This window comes from Nyctereutes procyonoides, unplaced genomic scaffold (genome assembly GCF_905146905.1).
Source record: "Nyctereutes procyonoides isolate TBG_1078 unplaced genomic scaffold, NYPRO_anot_genome, whole genome shotgun sequence".
Taxonomy (NCBI): Eukaryota; Metazoa; Chordata; class Mammalia; order Carnivora; family Canidae; genus Nyctereutes; species Nyctereutes procyonoides.
In genome coordinates, this window is record NW_026575126.1 from 70,613,461 (window position 1) to 70,631,194 (window position 17,734).

The following is a 17,734-nucleotide window of genomic DNA, read 5'->3' on the forward strand; positions in this document are numbered from 1 at the left end:
TCCCAGGGGGCTCCACTATCTATCTGGATGGAGGAGGCTGCTTCTGGTACCTCCTGCAGCTCCTCCCAGGTCCCCCCTCTTCGCAAACAACTGGTTGGACAGGTTTGAGGGCAGAATCTGCAGGCCCCATGGATGTGGCATCCCAGGGAGGGGTCTGACGAGAACAATCAGTAGCTGCCCGTCAGGACAAGCCTGGACCCTCCCACCCCTGACTCCAAGAGGGCTTGGCCAGGGAGGGGTGGAGGAAGGAGGCTGGAGCTTGGGGTCCAGGTGGCCCCCGTGACTCTGGCCAACAGGGCAACCTGGCACCATGGCTCTCCACAGCCCCCTGTACTGGAGGAAGTTGCTCTCAAGGGGCTTGTCCAGGATCACTGGCCAGCCAGGGCAGAGCCTGGATGGGACGGTCACAGCCAAAGGCAAGCCTAGGGGTACTCCCTGCAGCCCGGACTCTGGAAGGGGGGCTCCTCAACATTGCCCTTTCTCCTTTCATTATCCAGGTGACCTGGCCCCTCTTCTTCTTCCGGCTCTGGCCACTGCCAGGACAGGGCAATTCTTCCTCAGCAGAAGGGTCCTAGATGGGGTCTGGAGTAGGGGGTGGGGGTGCCGAGCCTGTACTAACCATCTCTCACCTGGATTGGAGCAACAGTCCCCTGTGGGGCAAGCCCTGCCCCAAGCACAAGCCCCCCTCAGCCCAGCCTCTGCACCTGGGCAGAGCCTCCCTCCTAAAACCCAAATTCCTTTGGGGAGTACTTTATTTTTTTTTTAAGATTTTATTTATTCATGAGAGACACAGAGAGGCAGAGACACAGGCAGAGGGAGAAGCAGGCTCCATGCAGGGAGCCCGATGTGGGACTCGATCCTGGGACTCTAGGGTCACGCCCTAGGCTGAAGGGGGTGCTGAGCCACTGAGCCACCGGGCTGCCTGGGGGAGTACTTTAAAAAAACATTTATTTTAATTTTTTTGAGGATTTATTTATTTGAGAGTAAGAGAGCATGAGCAGGAAGGGCAGAGGGAGAGAGAATCCCAAGCAGACTCTACCCTGAGCACAGAACCCAATGCTGGGCTCGATCTCATGATCCCAAGATCACGACCTAAGCTGAAACCGAGGGTCAGACACCTAACCGATTATGGCACCCAGGCATCCCTAAAACACATTTTTAAAAAACAATTATGAATATTCTTTAGTTATTATAATGCATTTACATGCTATCTGATTGCCAGCCCACATACACTACTTTTTTATCCCCAAAAGTACTTATAGTACTTATTTATATTATAGTGAACTTCAAAGGGGGAGATTCTCCTATCAACTCTGTAATTAATTGCCTGGTTGATTTTTTTGTGACACTAACTCTACTCAGACATGCTAACAGATAGTTTCAGATTTTTCAGGATTTGAAATCACTGTATTTCCATTGGTGATCAATTCAGCCCCAAGGGAACTTCGGGCCGATACCAGAGTGAAAGCTCAGGGCAGGCTAATGAGGTCAGGGTGAGTGTGGGTATCTGTGTGCAGGGAGGGTCAGCCAAAGGGCCACCAAGAGGGCCTCTTTAACCTGAGACGAGCTCCCATATGTCCTCAGGGTGTCCATAGCCCATTCGGGGTACCACTGGCTCGGTTTGTCCTGCCAAGCACAGGTATGAGGGCTCCTTCCCAGACTCGCAGGCCTGCAGGAGTCCTTCCTTGTCCTGCAGAATTCATCCTGGGGCTGCCGCAGGTGACAGCAAGGGAGCTGGCGGCAGACAAGCACAGGCTCAGCCAGGCCAGGGGATTCTCTCTCTCCCACGTTCCTGGACAGGAGCCTGGGCAGCTGAGGGCCGGCCTGCTCGGGCACAGCTGGACATCACCAGAGTAAGCAGCTCCCAGCCGTGCCACTATGGCAGAATTGGTGACAGCGACAAGAAGGACCAGGGCAGACTCCTGGCCAGACATGCCACCTCCTCCCACAGCCACCTTCCTAGCCTGAGTCCTCACCAGAACCTTGGCCAAACTCAGCAGAGGAGAGAAGCCGTGTGAAGCAACCGATATTGGGCCGACAGCCCGAGAGAATGGACACCAGGAACCAGAGTTGCTGTGATTCAGAAAACAAAGTCTGACGTATCCTACACCTCGGAGTTCACAGACATTCACGCCTGGTCTGCGTGTGCGTGTGTGTGTGTGAGTTCTAGTCAGCTTCTGGATGTTCTGATTCACTTCTTGGATCAATCTGTCTATTTGGGCATCAGTATCAGGCCATTTCAGACAGCAACTTTATGCTACATTCTCGACCACAGTATAAATGATTTCCCCCAACTATATTAATTGGCCGTATCATTATTTGACGAATACCTCTTTTCTCCATTATCAGGAACACCCCCACTGCATCCCCAGCACTGAGCCCAGGGTCTGGCCCAATAATTGTGCTCAGTAACTTTTTAAAAAAATTTTCTTTATTCATGAGAGACACACAGAGAGAGGCATAGACACAGGCAGAGGGCTTGTGGGGAGCCCGATGTGGGACTCGATTCCAGGACCCCGGGATCAGGAGCTAAACCAAAGGCAGACACTCAACCTCTGAGCTGCCCAGGTGCCCCTCATTTTGACTGCTAAGATGAACACCTCTCTGCTCTGTGTATCTGGCCAGGTGGCCCATGGGTACCATCTTGTTTTACATCATTGGGCTGACAACTACCATGTTGTGGCTTCAGGGTAGAGCCCAGCTCTCTTCCCTGGTCCAGATGTTCCCAGCCCAGTGAGTCCCAGTGTGAAAGGAGTGAGCCCAGGATGCCCGGGGGAGGGGGGCATACCAAGCCCTAGGGAATAGTCTGTTCCCAAGGACCTACCTTGCCTTGTACCTTTGGGGTGACTCATGGGATGAGGTGGGGCTTCCACCCGCCCCCAAACACAGAACAGCCAGCTAAAGGCCCACCCAGCTCCATGTCACCAAACAAGGCACCAGCTCCATGGCAACCATCACACCCTGTCCTGTGGAGGTGCCCAGGATGAAGCTCTGGCACTTCCAGGGGCAGGAAGTCCCTTCCTCACCCTCCCCAGCACAGTGATGCCCCAGATCTGCAGTCTAGATCTGCAGAGGAATGCCTCCTTTGAGTGAAATCTCACAAATTTGGGACCAAGAGGTAAGTGACCTTGGCTCATCCCTGATTCACCTAAGCCCGGGGCCAAGTCCGTCCTGTTCTGGGCCTACATCTCCCCAGCCAGACACAGAGCAGCTGGAGGTCAGAAGACTAAGGCCATTTTAGTTGCTACGTTCAGTGCAGCTGCCACACTGTTTATTGAGGGACTATTCTGTGCCAGGGCCACTGTGGGCACGGGCCACGGCCGAAGCTCTACATGTGAAGTGGAGGCTGGGTAAAAGGTGGGCATTTTCTCTGCTCGTTCTTCCCTCCAATAGGCCATCAGAGAGGCCAGCAGCTCTGCCCACAGAGCACCCCACTCAGAAGAGGCACTCGGAGATGTCTGATGACCTGAGTGCACTCTCTGCCCCCAAGTCCTCCTGCCCATCCCCCCACCTGCACCCCACGGCACCTCCTGCCCTGGGGGCCCTCCCACTGCCCCAGCCCCATGGAGTTGAGGTTCAGACAAGGACAGGTTCCAGTCACAGGGATTAGAGGGCAAGGCTGAGCGTGGGGGTTCCATGGAACCCTCAGGGGGAATTTGAGCCACCTGCTCTGGGGAGTAGAGGGAGCAGGGCTGAAGACAAGGAGGGAGAGGCCAGGATGACTAATGAAGCATTCCTCTTTGTCCCTCAGGGAGAGAAGTCAGGGAAAGAATGGTTGTCAAGGGCAACACATTCTTGCCCTTGGGTAACTCTAGCCCGTGTCACCCACAGGGAGTGGGGTTTCGGGGAGGCCAGGACTGGAGAGTCTGAGTCAAGGAGCTTGGAAAGATCTTTGCTCATTTTACAGAGGAGAAACTGAGGCCAGGCCAGGGCTGTCTGGTGGGGCTCACCCGGCAAGTAAGGCATAAAGGAGAACCCTGTGTTCCTGTCTCACTCTTGGGGCTCTGCCTCAGGATCAGGGGCGTCCAGGCTGGAACCAGTGTAGAGGATGGAAGGAGAGGGACACGACATGGCTATCATGGGGGTGGGGGAAGGCCACCCCGAAAGCTGGGTCAGGGACAGCGAGCAGGGTGAGGGCCAGGGCTGAGCGCAGGTATAGCCCGGCCTACCCTCAAGTCCATTCTGAAGCCTGCTCAGTGGTCCCCCAGGCCCTGTCCTACCTCCAAGCCTCTGTGCACAAAAGCCGCTGCCCTCAGCTCACCTGCTGGCTCCGGGTTACATGACATCTCACCCCGCCCTTGCTCCCTGGGCCCCACCTCATGAACACTCTTGCCCCCTGTGCTGTAATGGTGGGTGGCTTAGTCCTCTTACAGCACGATGCCACAGGCGGGTGCTCAAACAAGCCTCAGGGTACCTGGCCTGCTTCAGTAAAGTGTGCCATTCCTGATCTCGGGGTCGTGAGGTCAAGCCCCACGTTGGGCGTAGAGCTTACCCAAAATGAAAACCAAGCGACTGTTCTCTCACACTGGAAGCCCAAGATCCAGCTGGTGGGACTGGTTTCTTCTGGGACCTCTCTCCCTGGCCTGCGCAAGGCTGCCCTCTTGCTGCCTGGTCACATGGTTTCTCCTCTGCACGTGCAACCCTGGTGTCGGTGTCCTAATCTATAATGGTGCCAATCAGATTGGATTACGACCCACTCTAAAGGCCTTACTTAGGGACGCCTGGATGGCTCAGTGGTTGAGCATCTGTCTGCCTTCGGCTCAGGGCCTGATCCTGGAGTCCCAGGATCGAGTCCCATGTCGGGCTCCCTGCATGGAGCCTGCTTCTCCCTCAGCCTGTGTCTCTGCCTCTCTCTCTGCGTCTCTCATGAATAAATAAATAAAATCTTTAAACAAACAAAGAAAAAGGCCTTACTTGATTCCCTCTTTAGAAACCCTGTCTCCAAATACAGTTGCATTCTCAGACACTAGGGGTTAGAGCTTCCATGTATGAATTTTCCACAATTCCTTCTATCGTGGCAGGTGCACCTCCCCTGTGTGTGGGTCACTCTCTAAGGACAGGGAATGAATCTGAGCCCTCTGTATGGTCCATAGGATCTCTGGGCTGGGTTTCCAGGTCCTGCCCAGAAGTGGTGCCCAGTAACTGCCTCTCCCCCATCCCCCTGCCCCCACACCACTCTTCTCCTTCCCCCTCCCTTCAAGGGAGCCAGCAGGTGGGGTAAGCAGGCTGTAGAGTGAGGAGTGAGGGCTGGGTCCCTCTGTTCCTGTTTCCTTTCTGGCCCTCCACCTGAGGCCAGGCAGCTTCCCAGGGCCGCTGGGGGCAGGGATAAGAAGTGCTCCAGGGAGGGGGGGGTTGGAGGGGGTGGGTAGGCAGTGGGCTGGGCTGCCAGGGGCCTGCTGCCCAGCTGTGTGGCCGGGAGCTGTATGTGCCATCCGTGCTCCAGCCTGCAAAGCGTTCTTGTGCCTCCACAAGAAGGGGAGGGGATGGGGGGTTCTGGGGTGGCGGCAACTAATGGTCAAAACGACAGCTTTGTCTTCCTCTGAAGTAATAAAAACGATCTCAGAGGAAGGTAGAAACACTCATTAACGGATCATCTGCACATCAGGCCTTTTCAGTCACAGCATCTCCTTGCCCCTCACAGCAGCCCTGGGTGATGATGATGGGCCTCTTGTACAGACATGACCACTAAGGCTCCCAGGTGAGGTGTGACAACTCCAAGGGCTGGACTGGGGAGGCCCTCACTCTCCCCAGTGTTGGTCACAGAGCCCAGCAAAGCTCTCAAGAACTCCCAGCATTTAAAGAAATGAATATAAAGCCAAGCATCAGCTAGGCCCCCACCCCGGCTGCCTGGGGCCTGGCCACCTTCCCAGAGTGATGAGTGGCTGCCATGCTGATCTCCTAGCTCCTGCCACTCCCTTCTTCCATTTGGGGCCTTGCCTTTCTGCTCTGTGCACTCCCAGAGCCAGCACTGGAGAATCACAGAAAGGTGTCCCTTCCCCACAAGGAGTTAGCCCCTCACCCACACCCAGATACACAAGCACGGCCCACCTGTGGTGGGGGCTTGAGTCTGGACTTCTCGCTGTGGCTGCCAGAGAGGGTGACTTTCCAGGCTCCCATGCAGCCAGGGTGACCAGTCATGCACCCACACCAGACAAAGAAGTGGGAGCTGAGGACAGCCCTTCTGGCTGCCCTAGCAGCCACCATGCCCAGCTTCCAGATGCAACCAGGCCAGAAGCCCCCACGGTGGGACCCAAGGAATGCAGTTTGTTCTGTGCTGGGATTCCCCATGTGATCTCCAACCCTGGCTCTCTCAGAGTTTCCAGGAGTTTCCCAATCTCCTCTAGAACATTCCTTCCTCCCCTAACACACCAAGGTTGGTTCCTGCTGTTTGTGGCTGAGAATACACTGGCGGCAGGGGTGGGGTGGGGGGTGTTAGTTGGAGGGGGGGTGTTCCCGGTCCCCATGGAGACTGAGCCATCTTGAGTGTTCTTGGGTGGGTGAAAGAGATCCCACATTTACTACCACTGGAATATAGTTCTATCCAATTAAAAATGATTAAGAAGTGATTCATCCAGATGAGACAAGCAGCGAGTGACCGAACCTGTGACAGGTAAATGACAGGGCTTCTATTTTCTTTTCCCCCCAAATTATTCCAGTCACAAAGGACCACCTTTTCTATGTACTGTCCAGGGAGTAAGTGAGTGGTTGCCAGGGTCTGAGAGGTGACTGCCTCGTGGGTACAGTACAGTGTCTTTCAGGATGATTAAAATGGTGAATCACCATCTCTGTGAATATGCTAGAAATGAGCGAATTGAAGTAGGTATGTCGCATGGTATTTGAATTATATCTCAAGGAAGCCGATTTTTTTTCATATTTTATTTATTCATGAGAGACACAGAGAGAGAGAGAGAGAGAGAGGCAGAGACACAGGCAGAGGGAGAAGCAGGCTTCCTGCAGGGAGCCCGATGTGGGACTCAATACTGGGACTCCAGGATCATGCCCTGAACTGAAGGTAGGCGCTAAACCACTGAGCCACCCAGGCGTCCCAGAAGCTGATATTTTTTTTGAAAAGAATATGAAGATGTGTTTGCCTTTTATGAATCAATCAGTCAACAAATGTTTTTAAGCACTCATTGGGGAGCCAGGCACTGTGCTAGCTCCAGGGGCACCATGGTGAGCAAACCAGATATGGTCCCTGCCCCCTGGAGTTTCCAGTTCAGTGGGAGAGATGCAAAACTCACCATTTTAAATGTTTAATTACAAAATGGAAAATGTTCTGAGAAGGGAAAGAACAGGGACCCAGGAGAGCTGAAGGGTCACAGGGCTTCCTTGAAGAAGTGATACAGGAGCTGAGGGATGATCTACAGAAGCAAGGTGGAGAAAGTTTTACACTGAGGTGGGGAAAGCAAGTGCAAAGGCCCTGTGGGGAGGGCTAACCAGGGACCGCTGTCACTGGACTACAGGGAGCAAGGGATGGATCAATGGACCTCAAAACTGAGGTGGTGAATTTAGATTCTGGTCTGGTAGCAGAAGTCTCTGCAAGTTGTGAGAAAAGCTGGACACCATCAGGTTCATAATCTGGTCCCTCTGGATACTGGGAGGAGGATGGGTGTGGGGGTCAGGAACACCGTGTGGAGAGACCAGCTAAAGATGGGGTGGCTGGCTGGAGATTGCAGGGATGATGGGCAGGAACGTGTGGTTCAGAGGTACACGTGAACCCAGAATGGTGAGAGGGAGCGGTGCTCTCCCCCCTTCCCTTTCTACCTGTGTCATCTTGATTCCTTTGATTTTGGGTCTGATGAGTCATCTGCGAGTCATCACCCCCACAGTCACCACCGTTTTTTCCTTTTTTAACAATGAACTTGTTTTTAGCCACTGAGCCATTATGTTACAGGCCAGTGGATTTGGAGGCCCTTCCTCAAATACAGCCCTGGGGAAATTTTATTTATTTATTTATTTATTTATTTATTTATTTATTTATTTATTATTTATTTATTTATTTTAATATGCAGTTTCTTTTCTTTCTTTCTTTTTTTTATTTTCTTTATTTATTCATGAGAAGCGCAGAGAAAGGCAGAGACACAGGCAGAGGGAGAAGCAGGCTCCATGCAGGGAGCCCAAGACTCAATCCAGGGTCTCAAGGATCACGCCCTGGGCTGAAGGTGGCGCTAAACCGTTGAGCCACCTGGGCTGCCCCTGGGGAAAATTTAAAAGGCTATTTAAGAAAAGATTCACCATTACATGGCTGTCACTACACACTCTGCTCAAGGCTGTCGTGAGCTGGCCTGCACGGGGCTAGGGTCCAGCTGGTGGCCCTCTGGAGCATGACTGTGGAGCAGAACGCCCTGCCTTGGCTCCCTGGGGCCCAGTGAGGTGGTGGCCATGCTCGGCCATGACTAATCCCGCTCCCCCCCCCCCCCCGTGTGGATTTGTTTTTGGCTTTGGTTTGGTTTTTTTTTTATGATTTTATTTACTTATTTGAGAGAAAGAGAAAGAGAGAGAGCACAGCAGGGGGGGGGGGCAGAGGGAGAAGCAGACTCCGCTGAGCAGGAAGCCAGATGTGGGGCTCGATTCCAGGACCCCAGGATCACGACCAAGCCACCCAGGCGCCCCCTCCATGCGGATTCTGTGACACCCTGGCATGCTTGCCATCACAGCCCTGGGCCAGAACACCCACAGTCCGCAGGGATCTCAGGATGGCCTCCCACTGACCCAGGGTAGGCCTCCATCCTTGTAAAAAATTAACTTGTTAAAGTTCTTCTGAACTCCCCCAATTTGCTAAGATGGTATCCCCAGAACCTCCTTTTCTGGGGGTCTGCTCTGAGGCAGGCTGGGGGATAGAGCCACCTGCAGGACATAAAGTGCCTCCATTTTGCAGTCACCCAAGCATGGCCCATCAGAAAAGCATCACCTCTCCCGGAGCACCTCCCTCATCTCTGGAGTCCCAGGTCCTCAGATCGCCCCCTGAATACTCTAAAATCTCCCCTCCAATTCCCTTTGTCTGCCTCAGTTCCATTTGCCTGGAAGACCAGGCCAGTCTCCCTCATCCTGGCCTCCTAGCCCCTCATCCCTGCTGCCAACCCTTGGGCACCACCCCTGCCACCATGGGGTGAGACTGTTTACACCTGGTCTCCCTAACTCTCTCACTCTCTCTTCCTCCCGCCTTCCCTCTGCTACTTGATTCACTTCTCTGTGCCCCTCAAGACTCATCTCAGAAGTCACCCTTGGGAAGCCACCTTGACCTTCAGGTGGGGTCACTTTCTTCCCTTGGGTTATGCTTTACCCACTGGGCTGCAATGTCTCCCTGGAGGCTGTCTTCAGGGTCAAGGCCCAGATGGCCAGATGGGGTGAAAACAACTCCTCAGCAGGGTTCCAGGGTGTTGTTCAGAAGCGAAGCACAGCCCTGGGCACACATGGGGCATCACTGGGGCTGTGTCTAGGGTCAGTATAAGCCAAAATAGGGCCCTGGGACACATAAAAGTTTAGGGCAATTTCTGCTCCTGCCTTATCCTCCAGCTCTGAGCTGGTTCATTCATGTTTTCACTCAGCAAACACCAGCCTCTTCCTCTTCGCCATACCCACCTGGACAGGCCCCAAGCTGGGCATTCAGGCCTAGAGGGCCTCTCCATCTGGTGCTGGAGCCAGCCTGGGCAGGACAGTACAAGATGGGCTCTGCTGGATATAGCTGGTGAGAGTGGAGGGCACTTTTAATCATTCTCCAATACCAAGAGGTCAGGAGGGTCCTAGATTCCATAGCAGCAGAATTTCAAAAGTGGCTGCCCAAACGGGCTGGCTCCCCATAGCCAGATGTCACTCAGGACGCTGGAGCCTGAGCTCCTGACTGCATTCGAATCTGCTTCTGCCTGCACCTGGAGGATGCCTTGTGGCTGGTGGGAGTGTAGGTAGGATGGGGGATAAACCACTAGGGGCCAGGGGTTCATGGGTTTTTGGAAGCAAACCTCCCTGGTGTTCTCCTGGGAGGGAGCAATGCTAAAGCCACAGAAGCTGCATTGGTGGTTGGCTTCTTGGCCCTGAGGTGAAGGGTGGGTTTCCCTGGGGCCCATTAGGCCATGGGGCATCCCCAAAGTGCAGTTAGGGCTACCAGCCAAAAGGACAGGCTCAGGGCAGACCCGGGGCTGGACGGGTGAAGCCAGGCTGGGTCCTGGGTGCAGATGCGTCTCTCCCCCACCCAGCATGGGCACCCCTTGGTGATGGAGGAGCCCGACCACTGTTAATTCACCTCTGAAGAGGGCAGGCATACATGGGCCATCGCCGGGCGCCACTGGGGGGGCCTGAATGCTGGGAGCCGCAGTCAGGCTGGGGAAGCAAGGAGCAGCCCAAGGGCACGGGAGGTGGGGCCGGGCGGGCGGCGGCAGTGGACAGAGGGCTAGGACGAGTCGCCGAGCCTCAGTTTCTCAATGTACAGAACGGTGGCGGTTGTGCAGACTGGACAGCACATAGTAGGCCCTCAGGCGGGAGCGTGACTGCTCATCCATCTGACTTGGCCGAGATGAGGCCTGGAGCCCGAGACCCCACTGCGTGGCGGGGGCTCTTAGGCCTCAGGTCACTGCAGGAGGCCCCCAGCCTAGAGTCCAGCCGCTCTGTGAATAGGAGTGCGCGTGCGCGGGGCCCAGCTGCAGCGCATCGGCGCCCCCGTGTGGCCACAGCAGGAACCACCGGCTTTGCGAACTCGGTCGTTAGCGGGGATACCGGATGATGGGGGAAGGCTCCCGGGCCTCAGAGAGCTCTTTAAGGTGATCATCCAAGGAGTGTGAATCCGAGGGTATGTGACAGTCTGAAGGCGTGACAGGCCTAACAGTAACATCTCACATCTGGACATGTGGGCATCACAGGTCCAGAGCGGTGAATGAGCTCCCCAAGATCAGGACTGGCTCTGCCTGAGGCCCCATGTCTAACACTGTCAGTGGCATACAGCAGGTGCTTAATAAGTGTTTGTGGCGTGAGAACGAGTAAGCCATCTGTGTGTGCAGCAGGGCTGGACGTGGGGGAATCAGTGGTCGGACGGTCACAATGTGCGTCTCCTCACTCGGACCTTCTGACCACCCTCTGAAAGGGCCCAAGGATAATGAGGCGCCTCTGAAGGCCCCAGACACTGGAAGGTGGGGTGGAGAGACAGAGGGAGGCTTGGCCCCATACACCCTGTGACGGGCCCGCCCAATCCCCTGACGGCTCCCTTCCCGGATCCTGGAAGCTTCTCCACGTTACCTGTAGTGTCTCTCTCAGGAGGCCAGGCAGAGCAGGGGTAAGGATGGAAGTGGGGCTGCATGCTAGCCTGACCCTGACCCTCCCTGGGGACTGCAGAACAGGAAAGGCAAAGGCAAGCCTGCTAGTGGTGGTGATATGCGAAACAAAGACAAAAGAGAAATTATTAAATTTCCTACTGCCTACAGCTCACTGACAAGTCCTTGAAACAGGCAGAGTGACATTCCTCTAGGGACTCAGCTGCCTCGATGTTTTGTTTTGTTTTGTTTTAAAGATTTTATTTAGGGGATCCCTGGGTGGCGCAGCGGTTTAACGCCTGCCTTTGGCCCAGGGCGCGATCCTGGAGACTCGGGATCGGATCCCACGTCGGGCTCCTGGTGCATGGAGCCTGCTTCTCCCTCTGCCTGTGTCTCTGCCTCTCTCTCTCTCTGTGACTATCATAAATAAATAAATAAAAATTTAATAAAAATAAAGATTTTATTTATTTATTCATGATAGTCACACAGAGAGAGACAGAGAGGCAGAGGGAGAAGCAGGCTCCATGCAGGGAGCCCGACGTGGGATTTGATCCTGGGTCTCCAGGATCGTGCCCCGGGCCAAAGGCAGGCGCCAAACCGCTGCGCCACCCAGAGATCCCTAGCTGCCTCGATGTTGACACTTTGCTAAGGGCAAAGGCAATCTTAGCTCATCCTCCCCAGGACCTTGTAAGTCTACTTTATTTTTTTATTTTTTTAAAGATTTTATTTATTGATTCATGAGACAGAGAGAGAGAGAGAGAGAGAGGCAGAGACACAGGCAGAGGGAGAAGCAGGCTCCATGCAGGGAGCCTGATGTGGGACTCGATCCCGGGACTCTAGGATCACGCCCTGGGCTGAAGGCGGTGCTAAACTGCTGAGCCACCGGGACTCCCTGTAAGTCTACTGAAAGGTATAAAAATTCCTTTGGAAACCGCCTTTATCTCTACCCCCGCGTGATATATGTTGGCAGTCAGCCTCCAAGCATATGACCCACCGATATACATCTGAAGAGTCTTATGACAATTTTTGCTAAACAGTAATAAATCACCTTTTCTTAACAATGGCTAGTCCCCTCAGAATCCTGGAAACCACGTTTCCAAAATACCTGGGAGGCTTACTCGCTCCCTAAACCCCTCCCAACTTGAAAGTACATAATGGGCCACTCCTCATGACCCCAGGGCAGCTCTCTCTGCCCTTGGATCCTGTCCCTGTGCTTTTATAAAGTCATCTTTTTGCACCAAAGACGTCTCAAGAATTCTTTCTCGGCCGTGGGCTACGAACCCTAGTATCTTTCCTACATCAGGGGGACTTTAGGCTGGGTGGGGAAGTGCGAAGCAGGAGAGGCAGGTGGGTGCAGAGGCTGGGGATGAGCACCGGGTACTTGCCCCCCACACCCCACGGCCATGCCTCAGACACTAGGCTAGGGGCTCAGGCTGGGGAGGGGGCCCAGACCAGGCTCACAGCCCACAGGTAGGGTGGAGGCCTCGCTGGGTGGGATGTGGTGGGTCATGTAGCGCTTCCCCATGAAGGAGCCAATCCGCAGCTGCTCCGGGGCCTCCTCAGGCCACCACAGGCTGGAGCTGGATGGGGAGAGGAGGCGGCACTGGGTCCCTGCTGGGTCGAGTGGCCTGCCAAGTCAGGGCCTCCTCCCACAGCCTCCCCCTTTCCTTCCTTCTAGAACCAGCTGCTGCTGGCCCACCTCCTGACTACCCTGGTATCAGTTCTCTGAAGTGACTAAGGGCTCATGGGAGGGAAAACAAGGCCCAGGAGGAGAAAGGCTGGGGCCAAGGATACAGTGAAGGGCAGGGCAGAGCAAGGTGGCCCCTTTTCTGAACCCATCTTCAGAGAAGCTGCTGGGCCACCTCCCTGCCCTGCAGGTGAGAGATACTTGGGGTGGAAATTCCCTGAACATCCCTGGAAGGGGCACTGCCAACTCAAAACCGCCAGGTTCCTAGAGGGCTTCTAAGTGCTAGGACCAGTGAGAAGGAAGGGGCTCCCCAGGGTGGGAGAGAGGCCCATGAGGATATCAGCACTTACAAGTGCACAGTGGACGCTGCCAGGAAGGCCAGGAGCAGGAGGCCAGCCAGGGAGGAGAGGATAGAGGTGATGATGATCATGTCAGCACTTCGCTGCCCTGGCCACGTGTCGATGGAGCCTGGGGCCTTCCCTGCACATAGCAGCTGCTCTCAGAGGCTGCCCCTTGACCCCAGAGCAGTCACTTCCACACCCAGGCTAACACTCAGGGCCTGAGAGCCTCTGAGCCCACCCATCTCAGCCAGGCATCTGTACCCTGTCAGCCTGGACCACCCACAGCTCCAGCCTCTTGGGTCTAACCTTCTAGGCTGTTCTTGCCAATGTGCCCACACACTGCCCTGCCCATGGCAGGCAAAGTTGCAGCAGACCTCAGGACTGACCATGTGGCTGCTCCCTGGAGTCTGGTATTCAAGGCTTTTTGATGAAAAGACCCCCTGCTGCCCACCTTACCCAACACCCCAGCCTCTATAGCCTACTTCGAGTTGTCCCTCACACCAGACACTGGCTTTCCATATGCAGTTTCCTTGGCCTGGTGAATCACTGGTCCCTTAGGGTCCTGCTGAGGGAAGTCTCCCAGAACCCACGGCCCTGACTCTGACTCCAGCCTCCTTCATGCCCTAGCCCTTCTCCACCTGGTAGGTAGCACTTGACTCAGGGCTGGCGTTGGAGGGGAAGGCTTTTCCTGCACACAACTGGACTGGGACCTGGGCACCCAAGGGTTAACCAACATTTGAGCCTGGACAGAGCTGTCTCTGTCAATGAGACTGACCCAGTGCCCTACCTCACCCACACGAGGTTCTGTTTTGGGGGATGGGCTGGACTCAGACCTTGCCCCCAGACCCCCAGTCTCATGGCAGCAGGAGGAGAGGCTGGCTGGGCATGGCCATTTAGCAGGGGGACGGGCAGACTGTAGCCAGAGCACCCCCTCCCCCAGCACTACCTTGGTGGAGAGTAATGGGGTCGGACCACCTGGTCTCAGCCTGGGGTGAGCCCCTGGCGTCCATCAAGAGGAACTTCACCCTGGGGAGAGGAAAAACAGGTGAGGCTCAAAGCCTCAACTGCCCTGGGTAGGGTGCCCACAGTGGCCAAGCCCCAGGAGTTCTGGGCCAGGCTCCTTTGGGGCACATCTGGCTTAGCCACGGCCTGGTGATGCTCTGGGGATCCTCTGACATCTCTCTGACCACAGTGACCTCTGCCAGCAGTCCCAGTCCAGATACCTCATCTGGTTTAGGGGACCCCAGTTACTAAATGCTACATACAGAATGCCTCAGGGTGGCTCAGTGTGTCAGAGGGAGCTAGGGGTCCCAGGCCTTGCCAAGGGAGAAAAGCTGGCCAAGTAGCATCTAAGAAGCGACAGAAGGCCCCCAATAGGGTCGAACACCCTAAGCAAAGGTCCAGGGAGGGAGGGAGGGGTGTGGTCAGGGCACACTCGGAGCCTGGGATCACAGGGAGGGCGCCAGAGGCCATGCAGAGGAGCTCAGGTTGTTATCTTTGCTCCAGGTGGGGAGCTCTGTATCTGAGGGCAGCCAGCTCTGGTGGCTGCTGGTTGTGGGGGCAGGAGGTGAGCCAGGAAGTGGGCATGGGGGAGGTGGGAAGGTGGTCCTGTCGGGGCAGGGGCCAGAGGGAGGCTATGAATGGAAGTGTCAGTTCAGCCCATACAGTGATCCACCTTCCCTGCACCCTGTGTTGGTTTTCTCAGCTGGACTTGGACTCCTTGAGGACACCTGGTCCTGTCCTGTGGCCCAAGCAGCCCTCCTCTGGACACCTGTGCTCCCACTCTGGCCCCTCTCCCCACCTACCACATGACCTCATACCTACTAATTGCGTCCAAACCTAGCCCTGGGCTTAGATTCCTGCCAGGTCTACCTGTGGGCCAGTGGCTGCAGCTCCCCAACCCCCCGACTCTAGGCCAGAAACCCCACCCTGCCCCCACCAGCCCTGTGGTGCCCACTTCTTCCTCATAGGCAGGCCCCCTGGAAAGACCACACTCTGCCTGCCACCCAGCTGGGATGAGTGCTGCTCTTTGACCCCACAGAGGAATAAACCAAAACTAGACCTCTTCCCCCCAGCACAGCTCCTGTCCCAGGGTCCAGAGGGAGTGACCCACCTGTAAGGTCCAGGGCTGGGGAGGGGGTTGTTGCAGTAGGGTGGTTCGTAGAAGTCAGCAAGACAGCCAGGGTCATTGCCCACCCGCAGCAGGGGGATGCTCCTGCTGCCACCCTCAGGGTCCTCACAGGGTAGCTGGTCCAGGGACAGGGGCAGTGTCATATAGTGGCCATCAGTCAGCAGCCGCGGGAAGGCTGGAATTTCAGCTAGCGTCTGTGGGTTATGGAAGTCCTTGGAGGCTACAGGAGAAAGGGACAGACAGGTGGGGTCAGAAAGCATAGCCCCTGGGTCCAGGGTCCCCCAGCCTGGCCCTCCTTGCCTCAGGGCCCAGAGACCCCCTTCAGACACAAATCAGGTTACTTAGTCACCCTCTCAGGGTCCCTCAGGATAAGGCCCAATGCCTAGTCCACTACCCTGCAGCCCTCCTCAGCCCCAGACCTACACCATGACACACCGTTGCTGAAGGTCACCACCAGCCAGACGGTGCTGGCAACACTGGCAGGCCAGTCCAGGACACAGCGAGGCTGCTCCAGGGAGAATGTGGTAGCTGTGACTTTCCCTTCCAGGTCCCAGGCTGTTATCTGTGGCGTGTAGGGGATCAGCTCTGCAGCCATGGAGATAGGCATGAGGGTCCTGGGACCTGCTGTCCCCTGTTGGAGGGGTGGGGTCCCAGAGTCCAATCACCCCCCTGCAGGTGTCCCAGCCCCTTTCATCTGGCCGGGTGAATTCATCCCTGGACCCCTACTCACTCAGGCTCATACAGGGCAGGGGCCAGACCAGTGTCCCCACGAGGAGGAGGAGGAGCAGCGATGGGCCAGGCTGCCTCTGGCGGAGCCCCATGATGGCCACCCCAGCTCAGCCCTCTTCCACATTCACAGCCTGGGGCTGATCTGGCTACCTCCTGCCACACCCTCTCCCCCAGAGCCTTGAGCCAGGAGGAGCTGGTTAGTCAGGCTGCCAGGCTGACCAAGGGCTGGAAAGACCTGAAAATGTAAACGCACCCCACCCTCTCCCACCAGCTCAGCCTACCATAAGGGAGCTGGGCAGGGCTGTAGGTGGGGCAAGCCAGTGCCAGGCCCCAGTGCCAGGCCTGAGGCGGATGCCACAGACCCCCAGAGCCCCATGTCTGAATTTGGGTCCCACCCAGCCTCTCTGCCTTCGAGAGGACCCAGTCTCTGGAAACAAGGGCTCAGGACTACATGCCCGAGATTCCTGCACCCCAGGTGCCAGGAGCCTCCCTCTGGCCTTCCATCCCCACCCAGCAGAGTGGGAGCAGGATGCAGAGGCCCCGCCTGACCTGCCCAGCTGCAGCCCCAGGACAGCCCCCGGGATCCAGGCCATCTCAGTGCCCTGCCTTCCCTCCACGAGGCCACATTTTTGTCTAACAGAAGAATCTGGAGTCAGAGGAAGGACTTTTGATAGGTGACAAGCCAGTCTCCCACTTACTTTACTCCTTTTAGTTCTATTTTTTAAGATATATATATATATTTTTTAGGGCAGCCCGGGTGGCTCAGCAGTTTGGCACTGCCTTCAGCCCAGGGCCTGATCCTGGAGACCCGGGATCAAGTCCCATGTCGGGCTCCCTGCATGGAGCCTGCTTCTCCCTCTGCCTGTGTCTCTGCCTCTCTCTCTCTCTCTCTCTCTCGCTTCTCCCTCTGCTTGTGTCTCTGCCTCTTGCTCGCTCTCATGAATAAATAAAATCTTAAAATTTTTTTTTAAGATATAATTCACAGACCATAAAATTCATCCTTTTATTTATTTTTTTTATTTTTTTTTTAAATTTTTATTTATTTATGATAGTCACAGAGTGAGAGAGAGGCAGAGGGAGAAGCAGGCTCCATGCACCGGGAGCCCGACATGGGACTCGATCCAGGGTCTCCAGGACCGCGCCCCGGGCCAAAGGCAGGCGCCAAACCGCTGCGCCACCCAGGGATCCCAAATTCATCCTTTTAAAGCCTACAGCTCAGTAGGTTTTCACAAGGTTGTGCAAACATCACCACTAAGTACAGAACATGTGCATCACCCCAAGAGGACACTCTGGACCCACAAAGTCCCTCCCCATTCCCCGCTCCCTTGACAACCATATATCTACCCTGGGCTTCTGCAGACTTCCCTATAGGGAACATTTCACATCAATGGGATCACACACGCGGAGTTCTGGGTCTGGCTTCTCTCACTTAGCATCTTGTTGTCCAGGTTCATTAATGCTGTAGCGTGTGGCAGGCCTCTGTTCTTCCTGAGGGCTACAGAACGTTCACTCCCCTGTATGGAGATCAGGCATTTTGTCTCCCGGCTCCTCAGCTGACAGAGATAGTGGGGCTGTTCCCACTTTTTGGCTGTTATGAATGATACTG

General features: G+C 55.5%; 1 protein-coding gene across 3 annotated transcripts; it reads right to left on the reverse strand.

Moving 5' to 3' along the window:
* Nucleotides 1-8,061: 8,061 nt before the first annotated feature.
* On the reverse strand, nt 8,062-16,333 carry UPK3B (uroplakin 3B). 3 transcript variants are annotated; one of them, XM_055339750.1, is made up of 6 exons: nt 16,130-16,333; nt 15,835-15,984; nt 15,382-15,619; nt 14,215-14,294; nt 13,278-13,407; nt 8,062-8,196 (listed from the first exon to the last, which is right to left on the reverse strand). In XM_055339750.1, the coding sequence occupies exons 1-6, from the start codon at nt 16,218-16,220 to the stop codon at nt 8,169-8,171; spliced, it is 717 nt and encodes a 238-aa protein (XP_055195725.1). In that variant the 5' UTR covers nt 16,221-16,333; the 3' UTR covers nt 8,062-8,168. The 3 variants fall into 3 exon arrangements, with proteins under 3 accessions (XP_055195725.1, XP_055195724.1, XP_055195726.1); XM_055339749.1 differs by lacking the exon at nt 8,062-8,196 and adding an exon at nt 11,976-12,820; XM_055339751.1 differs by lacking the exons at nt 8,062-8,196; nt 15,835-15,984 and adding an exon at nt 11,976-12,820.
* Between the last annotated feature and the right edge of the window lie 1,401 nt (nt 16,334-17,734).

What these genes read in the sequence shown, in the direction of transcription:
- UPK3B (XM_055339749.1), bottom strand. Translation starts at nt 16,220, where the DNA reads ATGGGGCTCCGCCAGAGGCAGCCTGGCCCATCGCTGCTCCTCCTCCTC. An exon ending in CCTGCCCTGTATGAGCCTGA is followed by an intron (nt 15,985 to 16,129) that starts GTGAGTAGGGGT and finishes CCATGGCTGCAG; the next exon opens with AGCTGATCCCCTACACGCCA. An exon ending in CCCAGCCCTGGACCTTACAG is followed by an intron (nt 14,295 to 15,381) that starts GTGGGTCACTCC and finishes TCCTCTCCCCAG; the next exon opens with GGTGAAGTTCCTCTTGATGG.